General features: G+C 38.7%; 1 protein-coding gene across 1 annotated transcript; it reads left to right on the top strand.

Annotated features, from left to right (window-relative positions):
• The first annotated feature begins 771 nt into the window (after positions 1 to 771).
• On the top strand, positions 772 to 9863 carry LOC134574533 (zinc finger protein ZFP2-like). Its single transcript, XM_063433646.1, has 5 exons — positions 772 to 869; positions 6372 to 6508; positions 7158 to 7346; positions 7428 to 7551; positions 7999 to 9863. Exons 1-5 carry the CDS (start codon positions 836 to 838, stop codon positions 9762 to 9764), a joined length of 2250 nt encoding a protein of 749 aa, XP_063289716.1. The 5' UTR covers positions 772 to 835; the 3' UTR covers positions 9765 to 9863.
• Positions 9864 to 10197: the final 334 nt, after the last annotated feature.

Raw genomic sequence — 10197 nt, 5'->3', positions numbered from 1 at the left:
TCTTCCATTCTAAGTGAGAGCCTGCTCTACCTTATTATATCTGGAAGATATTGTTATCCCTGTGATACCGACTGCAATTTGGTTGGGGGTAAATCATTATAATAGAAATCTCCTTCACTTTTAGGTATTCAGAATGCGTTTTGTAAAATGGGGGACTTTTTCAAACTTTTTTTGTCTCTCTCTGATGGCAATATATGTTACCTTGCGACTGTTTTTGAATAACTCGTCCTGTAGCCTATTCCAGATGGATTACCCAGGATTAGTGGTTAGCCATGCTGATACACTCATTTTGCAATATATTTTGTATACGTTGTCGCATTTTACCAGCATTCAGTCCTGGACAGATATCTCATTTCAGTTCCCTATTTAGAACTTTAGCCAGAGTTTGGTACTTTATGCCCATTTACTAGATGATCTGTGTATTACACTATTTTGGAAGGGTCTTATCACTAGATCACTAAATATTTGAAGATATGTTGAATATAAGTAGTATTTATATGTATATACATTACAGAAGAAATCATTTTATATACAGAAAGAGTAAAGGCTGTGTTTTATTAATTGTTTGACTATATTTTCTATTAGGATCAAACAAAGATTTCTCCAGCCTCAGTAAGTAACCCCCTCCTGTCTCCGAATCTGCCATTACTTTAAAAGGGCGTTTGCCCTCTTCCAAAATGGCCGCGACTGTCCCCGTGACGTCACAGCCGCTGTCCCTATCGCTAAGAGACGAGGCTGCTTGTGACGCATGCGCGGTGTGCGCTCAGTGAGTGCGGCCTTTATGTGCGATATCTGGGGTTGATCTCAGGATCAGACCGCTCGGGGGCCCCTGGGAATGACAGCAGGGGCCACAGCTCAGTCCTGGCACAGTGAGTATAATGAACTGTGTAATGGGGACACAGTGTGCCCACAGCGCTCCCACAGGCATATCAGGAGACCCCCAATGGCAGACTGAGAGACCCCCTATAATGGGGCAGACTGAGAGACCCCCTATAATGGGATACACTGAGAGACCCCCAATGGCAGACTGAGAGACCCCCTATAATGGGGCAGACTGAGAGACCCCCTATAATGGGATACACTGAGAGACCCCCAATGGCAGACTGAGAGACCCCCTATTATGGGGCAGACTGAGAGACCCCCTATAATGGGATACACTGAGAGACCCCCTATAATGGGGCAGACTGAGAGACCCCCTATAATGGAATACACTGAGAGACCCCCTATAATGGAATACACTGAGAGACCCCCTATTATGGGATATACTGAGAGACCCCCTATAATGGGATACACTGAGAGACCCCCACTGGCAGACTGAGAGACCCCCTATTATGGGATATACTGAGAGACCCTATTGGCAGACTGAGATACCCCCTATTATGGGATATACTGAGTGACCCCTATTATGGGATTCACTGAGAGATCCCCTATTATGGGATATACTGATAGACCCCCTATTATGGGATACACGGAGAGACCCCCTGTTATTATATATACTGAGATGGGATATACTTATAGACTAGGAATCCCTTAACAGCTGAAGTACTAAGTAAATCCCACATTTTGACAGACTAGTGGAGCTCCTAATGTGTGATATACAAAGACACTCTTCTAAAGGTGACAAACTGGGGAACCGCAAGAAGCAACAGACTAGGGACATCTCTAAACAATGCAATAGGATTCCTCGCAGATAACTATCTAGCAATATTTAAAGAGTAAAAGATTAGTTATTCTCAGCAGGTGACAGATTCTGCACCCCTTACTAGCAATAGACTTTACACCACAAGCAGGTGACAGCCGTGGGGACCCCTAGCAGGTAAAAGACGAATAACCCCACACTTGACAAATAGGCAAAGTGAAATCAGTCTGTTTTGTCCATCTATAATGAATAATGTCAAAAATCACTGCATTCAGCTTCAGAAAATGAATAAGCATAGACAATCATTATACTATCGTCATATGGCCCTGAGCTTCATATTTACACCCTAACGGATACACTCTGAAAAAAATCTCTATAATAAACTGTGTACCCTATTAGTAACCATCTTACAGGAAAATGTTTAATTTCTTATTAGAAAAACATTAGTTTGTATCTTTACTTTATGTAATATATATCACCTTAAGGGTGTAATTTGTTTGTCAAGCAGTTTTGGCATTTTTACTTGTGTTTTGAACTGCATTTTCCAACTTTCTCATTTATCACACTAACACATATAATTTTATTAAAGGGGCTTTAATTTAAAGTTACATCTACTTATATCCATTCTAATTTATTATAAAAAGGGGGGGGGGGGACATTTTGTTCACAGTTTTGGCAATAATAATGTGTACATCATTTGTGCAGATTCCTTCAGAACTCCTTCAGGACCAAGATAAATTTGTTTGTTTTACACATAAGGACCAAGGCGTTTTTTGCTATGTGTGTGTACAACCGAAATTTTCATCTTCCTCATTTGTGGCACCAACAAATATACAATGTATTTAGGACAAAAGGGATTCATTTGATGGGACATATACATTTATAAATTTTCATTTATAATAAACAAAAAAAAAATTATGAAAATACATTTTTTTCCACAGTTTTGACAATAATAATCTGTACATAATTGGTGAAGCTTAAAAAAGTAATTCAAAATAAATTCATTTGTTCGTCCTGCTTTACCAAGTATATAACTTGTCCAGGATTTCAGCTCATTTTTCAAAGTTACAGGTCACAAAATACAAGGAGTAAAATAAAATATCGATGTGGAGTGATATTAGAATTTGGTATATTTGTCTTGTAAGGTAATCACAGACAACAAAATTGTCTCACAAAAGTATACATTTATATAAAGTAGACATCACAGGCTATTTACCAAAAGGGTATTTTGACACTTCTTTTTGACATAAAATACAAAATAATAAATTAATAAATCGTACGCAGATATTAAAAATATATGAATATTGACCCTCCTTGGCAAGGTACTCCGTGTATAACCTTAAAAAAACCAAACAGTAAAATATAGTGCACACAATCCGTACAAATAACATATGAGTATAGAATGACACCCTTCGTATACCCTTGTCATGTTTGTTTTTTTTTTTTTTAATTCTTTATTTTATTGTGCATGAAGTGACAATAGGCCTGCAGGGCCACAACAGCAGCTGCAAGCTTTGATATAACAGTTTAGCAGTTGAAAGCGTGGTATAGTAAACAGCACATTTTTTTTCTTTTTTTTTTAATCCATATAGAAACATTCTGATTTCTAACAGTGGTACATTAGTTTAAACAGGTTACGTTAGGCAGTCTACAAAATTTGTTGGTCTCGTTGAAGATCAATAAGACGTGTTTTATCATTTCGTAGATCTAGCTGTCGTTAAGACAGTGTGCTATAAAGCAGTGATTGACAATAAAAGAAAATAATATACGAGTAGGCATGTTAGGCAAACTATCAGCTATAGGCTAACCTGTAGATTAACGCAGTGCAGGTGAGAGGCATATCAGTGTCGATTGTGATGTAGGACAATCCGTTTACATAGTGTAGATTAAGTGTAGGGTTGCGCCTTGCGCCATGCTGTCTCTATGAATTGTGAGAGGTGTGTATCCTGCACCTATGGGGTGGGTGTGGGAGTTCGCTTTGTGTGTGTTTTGTCGCCTAAGTAGTGTATGGAAATGCCTTGCGCCAGTGGGAAGTGGAAGCATACTGACTCCGAGCTGTAATGCCCGCCAATAATGCAGCTGAAGACCAAATTGGAGGAACAAGAGAGTATGAAAAATAAAAATAAATGAAAAAGAAAAGAAAAGAACATTCACATAACAAAACATGTTGGGACATAGTACCCCTACAGTAGACTGTGTAGTATTGCGTTGGTGGGTACCTATAGGTACTAGTCGGTTCGGTAGATAAAGGTAATGTCAATGCCACTGTTCTGGGCTGTAGGTTGCGCTCAACGGTGACAATGTCCCGGCTGGTGCACAATGCATGGGTAGGAGCCCTGCATCGTGTGTTTTTCTCGTCGGCTCTAGCAGCTTCTGCCCATCAGGTGGGAAGGCCCATCACGCTTAGGGGTGATCTTTATAGATGTGTTTAGAGAAAAGTCCCGGTCTAGAAAAGTGTGGGGCCAAAGTGGGCCTCGTACCCTTGTCATGTTTTTGTGAAAATACAGGGCTGAATTTATAACCTGTCCAGTGCAATTAAAAAATAAAATGGAAATGGGTCTGTGGTACATTTTGGGCCATTTTAGTACCTCACATATTTAAAGGCACACTATAGTCACCATAACAACTACAGCTTAATGTAGTTGTTCTGGTGAGTATAATCATTGCCTTCAGGCATTTTAATGCAAACACTGCCTTTTCACAGAAAAGGCAGTGTTTACATTGCCCCTAAGGACACCTCCAAGTGCCATTCCTCAGATGGCCATTGGAGGTGCTTCCTGGGGCAGTGCTGCACAGTAGGCAGCACTGCCATTCAGCGTCTCCACACTCTGCATGGGGACGCTGAATTTTTCTCATAGAGATGCATAATGTTTATAAGACCACCCCTGTTTCCTCTTGAATATAACCTGTTACACAGTCTATTAAACGTCAGAAGTCACCTTGAACCTTACATTGCCTTGTCTCGTTCATTGGGGCTCCACACCAGATGGTTTTGGGACGAGGAAAAATACAGAGAGTTGCAAATTGATAAATAAAAAAAGACCATGGCCTGGTGAAATTCCTGACTATCAGACCCTATAGTGTTCCTTTAAATTGCTCCATAAATGCATACCATTTTCAAAAGCGGACACCGTGGGGACTGTCACATGAGCTTTACTGAGATGCTATTTAAAAAAAAAAAAAAAAAGTTTCAGGTGTTAATTTTTATTTTTATTTTTCTGTTTTTACATATACATTGTATTTTTGCTGCTTTATTTTTTTAATTCTCATGTTTCCAACAGTAATAAAGTTATTAATAAATAAAGTATTGCCACTAACAATAGTTTTTTTCAGCAGTAGGATTCAATTGCTGACCATAATCTGAAACCTACTCCAAATCCTAAAATTCTAATCCTAAGCGTAAATCTAATACTTATTGTAAACCTAATCTTGATTCATAATCTGAACCTGATCCTAGACTAAAGGGTTTCCCTCTGCTAATATTAGTAATAATATTAGCAAAGGGAATTCTAACTTTAGAAAGAGAGTGGTATGTTGCTGCCATCTATTGGTTGGCTATTTTCAGTATGATAGGCATTTCCTGTTACATTAAGAATAGTATGGCCAATGCATTGCGATTGCTGCTGGGAAACCGACAGAGCCCAGCACCAATCAAAACCGTCTTGGGGCATGGTGTGAGATCTTCCATCGTCTGTTCAGACTCTGGGGGTCTCCCAAGCACCAGATCCACTGAGAGAATCACCGAGGCTAAGCATGATCGCTCAGCAGCAGAGTTTTCTGTTGAGTTAAGTTCAGTAATTTGAACGTACAAATATTTTTAATATTAGGGTTCTTGAAACAACTTACTGACTAGGACCTCATTAGCGTCGGACTAGAGCTGGTTTAGTTTCAATGGGGAATATATCAATGTGTTCTGAAAGGTGATGGCTAAATTCTGCAGAATTAACAGAAAGTTAATTTTCAGAATAAATAAAAAGATTAATTTTTCTAGCGCTTGTGCAAAGTCTGTGTGGCAGCTCAGACTTCCCAAACCAGAGTCTTTCTTCTGATTGTAGGTAGATATAGAAAGGGAATGCAGGGAAGCAGCACCTTCACAAGTGTCCTCAACTCAAATAAAGATGGTGCGATATGTAAAACAACAGGACAAATAAAACGGAATATGGTGCAGTATTTTTGATGATTGTGATTATAAATAAAATAAAGGAAATGCACTTACAATATTCCGGAGCCTGAAATCAGCTCCAGATCTACACGCATGGACAGAACATCACCCATTTGTGTATATGCTGATCTTGGTCTCGGTCTTGATATTATGTAGAAAGGTATACGGCCGGTTAGCAGCGTATGGTAGTCAGCTTCATAGAAGTGATCTCTTTCAATATGCCGTTCTGTCGCAGTGAGATTTCAACTAAAATGAAAGTAAAAACAGATAATAGTGCTCTCTGTATAGCTAAAAAAAATTATAAATGGAGGTATACTCACAAACGGAGAGCACAGTAAAGTTATACTCAATCCTATATCGCTTAGGTGGTATCCTTCCCACCTAGGAAACCGAAGTATGAATCCCCCAGGTGAAAATCTCAAGAGATAAAAACTGTAAGGTCCGATTCGATAAAAACTAGTTTTATATAAAACACCAACGCGTTTCACCTTCACACAGGCTTTTTGAAAATGTTTTCACTTTTTGAGATTGTATGGCGCCAGTATCCAACTACTATTGTTTTCATTTTAGTCAGTTCCTTCAGCAAGGAGCAGAGCCCTAAATCAGAGAATATGCCTAAGTCTTTAAAATTGAATATGGACAAAGATCAGATGACGGAGAGGATCTTGAATCTCACCCTGGAAATCATCTACCTGCTGACTGGAGAGGTGAGGATTCTGGGAGATCTTAAAGGGAGTGCATATATATATATATATCATAGAAGGGATTTGAAATAAGAAACGTGGTAACTGTAATTAAGGGGAAACTTCAACTAATGAATTGTTGATTTAATGTGTGAATAGGTGTCAGGATCCTGATAGGTACTCAGTTGCAGGAAACGGCTGATCAGTCAGCTGTTGAGTGTGTATACTTTAAATAGATGGGAGGAAATTAGAGACAGTAAGTCTAGTCCATTGATACAGTTCAGTATAGCCAGCGCAGAATGTATTATGCCTTGTTCCTGCAGAAGTGAGAAACCGGAAATAGCATGAATAGCACAATAGGATCATCAATGGGACCACAAGACATTCCAGGGAAAATGGAAAAATGGAAAACACAATTCCGGAGCCCAAGAGAAAGGGTGTATCTGGATGTTATTGTAAGAGGTGCTAATTTATTCAATTTCGGATTTAGTTTTTGAGGAATCACTGCCTACTACAAAAACAAAATGAAAAAAAAACGAGACAATGCATAATGGTAGGACAGTAAAGAATGATTTATGTACAATAGAAGAAGCAGGATTGAATAATTAATAAGGATGGAGTTTTGATAATTGTTGCAAAGTTTGTTTGATTTTATGTCCATTTCATTAAGTAGGATTACATCAGTGTGAAGAAATGTGGTCACTGTGATATAAATGGGAACAGTCCCTTTCTATCAGAAGGATCCTGTAGGACCCAGAGTCCCACCACAGCGCCTTCACCCCACCCAAAGATACATGAGAGAATCAATGGCAAGAAGGTCCTTGAACTGACCAATCAGATCATCCGCCTGCTGACTGGAGAGGTGAGGTTGCTGGGAATGGGACATTATACAGTAAAACCAAGGGATGTGTTTGGATGGTGACTGTATCTTTGTGTGTGTCAGGTTCCTATAAGGTGTGAGGATGTCACTGTCTATTTCTCCATGGAGGAGTGGGAGTATCTAGAAGGACACAAGGATCTGTACAAGGACATGATGATTGACAATCCCCAGACCCTCAGCTCACTGGGTAAGTTGAAGTTCAAATTGCCATTGCAATTTCAGATAGCAAAATGAAACAAGTGCAGAATCCAGACTGGACTGGTTAAGGATCTATATGAATGCAACCCTGTTTAGGAAAAGGGTTACCCACCCTCTAAGAGACAACTGAAATCAGATAGGTATAACAAGACAATGTATATGGAGGGAACGTGTATAAAGAGGCCCATTCCACGCAGATCTAAGGCAATCAAGAAAAGTTGTATCTCAATCTCAAAAGTTTTATCCCAGATTAAAGGGTTTAGGTGCATAATACGGTGAATCAATTGGCTGTCCAGTCCTTTTTTGATTTAGCTGCAAGACGTATCAAACCTAATTTCACATTACCATAGAAAATATTTCTGTCTGATTTTTTATTTTGTTAACTTGTATTTGTAGATGTAGGTTGATAAGTAACTAAGTGCTGTTCTTTTTTCAGATGACGGAAAAAAGGATGCCAGGAGACACACAGAATTTGACTCTTCAACTTATTCTCAAGATTATGGAAATATAAAGGAAAATTTTGCGATAAATAATTGTGATGATGACTGTGTAAAGAAGAATAAACCAAGCAAGATAAGAAGCAAATGTAAAAATGATGTGGTAGAAGAACCATCCACCTTGTGTAAAATGAAACCAAGCAAGATAGGGAGCAAATGTAAAAATGATGTGGTAGAGGAACCATTCACCTTGTGTAAAAATGGAAGCATGACAGATGATGGTATAGATAAAAACCTCGAAAAAATGACAATAGATCATACATCTATGCATATTGTAAAGGAATGCACCAGTAGTGAAAAAAAGAATCTCACAGATACTAATATTTATACATCCACAGAATGTACACAGTTAGAATATCCATCTACTTGTATTAAGGAGGAATTGGGCTCATGTGAGGAAGAGGCTTTGACAAACACTGACATTTGTACCCCAACAGAACATACACAGACAGAATCTTTATCTACTCACATTAAGATGGAATCAGCCTTATGTGAAAATGGAAATCCTTCAGACACTGACAATCATACACCCACAGAACATACACAGACAGGATATCCATCTACTCGTATTAAAATAGAACCATCTTCATGGGAAGAAGCAAATAACATGTACGAACATGATATAAGTAACTTGCCTTTTATGCAATATAGTCAGTACAATACTATTTTTAATAATGAAACTGCATGCTCTCAAAGAACAAATCACATAGATAGAATGTATACCTTGTCAGAGTACCATAAATGGCTTACTAGACCCTCCACCAGAGTTCGACATCCGAGACACAGATTAATTTGTCCAGAATGTGGATTACAATTGCCATCCAAATCAGAGCTTATCATACATTTGAAGTATCACACAGGAGAGAAGCAATTTTTGTGTACAGAGTGTGGAAAGATTTTTACTACAAATTCAGATCTCGTCAGGCATTGGAGGATTCACACTGGAGAGAAACCCTTTGCTTGTTCTAATTGTGACAAGTCTTTCTCGCAGAGATCCACCCTCATGACACATCAGAAGATTCACACACGAGAGAAACCTTTTCTGTGTACTGAATGTGGGAAATGTTTTTCTGCGAAGGCTGATCTATTCAGACATCACAGGATTCATACTGGGGAAAAACCATTTTCCTGCCCTGAATGTCAAAAATGTTTTTCACAGATTTCATCTCTCATTGCACATCGTAAAATGCATGTTGGGGAGAAGCCACTTTCATGTTTACAATGTGGAAAATGTTTTGTGAAGACATCTGCCCTCTTAAGCCATCAGAGGAGTCACTGCGGGAAAAGTCCATACATATGTTCTGTCTGTGGGAAGGGCTTTACAACAAATTCCGATCTTCTTCGACACCATAGAATTCACACGGGAGAGAAACCATTCTCTTGCATGGAATGTGGGAAATGTTTTTCGCAGAGATCTACGCTGATTAAACACCAGAGGATACACACAGGAGATAGACCATTTCTAAGCAGCCCATCTCTCTTACAATTGCAGCAACTTGAAGAAGGAGAGGGGCAGTTCTCATGTTCTGAATGTGGGAAATGTTTCACACAGCATTACATGCTCATAAGACATATGAGAGTCCATACAGGAGAGGAGCCAAACTCTCCTCCAATATGTGGAACGCAGCTTGCTGACACTACAAGTCTACAAGCAAAAGCACAAACTAATATTGAAAAGAAGCCTTATTACTCGGAAACCGTATGAGGGTTTATACACTAAACTGTGAATTGTGTGAAATTGAAAGGAGAATTGCAAATCCTGGGACAAAATAGTTAAGTCGGAAAAATCGCTGAGTTTAAAAAATTTTTCTAATGCATTTTTACTATTTTGACTTAAAATTTGCAGTTATCGTAACGGTTCTCCAGTATTCTCAGTTTAGCAAATAGACCTCTTTCCTGCTCAGGTTTTGTGCACAATTGAGCAATCCATAAAATGTTATCAGGAATTAGAATGTAAGTGGACTTTAAGAAATGCAGTCTTTGTGTCTTCTTCTCATGGACCTTTCACAGACTTTACATACTCTTTACACGTTGAGCTAATTTACTTATATAACTTAGTTGCGACTTAGATTATCTCGCAAAATCCATGAATAGTAAGTGTTATTTTACTATTAAAAGGTTTTTATGTGTTCGCGCCT

The sequence above is a fragment of the Pelobates fuscus genome, chromosome 10 (genome assembly GCF_036172605.1).
Source record: "Pelobates fuscus isolate aPelFus1 chromosome 10, aPelFus1.pri, whole genome shotgun sequence".
NCBI classification, from domain to species: Eukaryota; Metazoa; Chordata; class Amphibia; order Anura; family Pelobatidae; genus Pelobates; species Pelobates fuscus.
This window is presented reverse-complemented; position numbering and strand designations above follow the sequence as displayed.

What these genes read in the sequence shown, in the direction of transcription:
- LOC134574533 (XM_063433646.1), top strand. Translation starts at nt 836, where the DNA reads ATGACAGCAGGGGCCACAGCTCAGTCCTGGCACA. An exon ending in CACAGCTCAGTCCTGGCACA is followed by an intron (nt 870 to 6,371) that starts GTGAGTATAATG and finishes TTTTCATTTTAG; the next exon opens with TCAGTTCCTTCAGCAAGGAG. An exon ending in TCCGCCTGCTGACTGGAGAG is followed by an intron (nt 7,347 to 7,427) that starts GTGAGGTTGCTG and finishes TGTGTGTGTCAG; the next exon opens with GTTCCTATAAGGTGTGAGGA.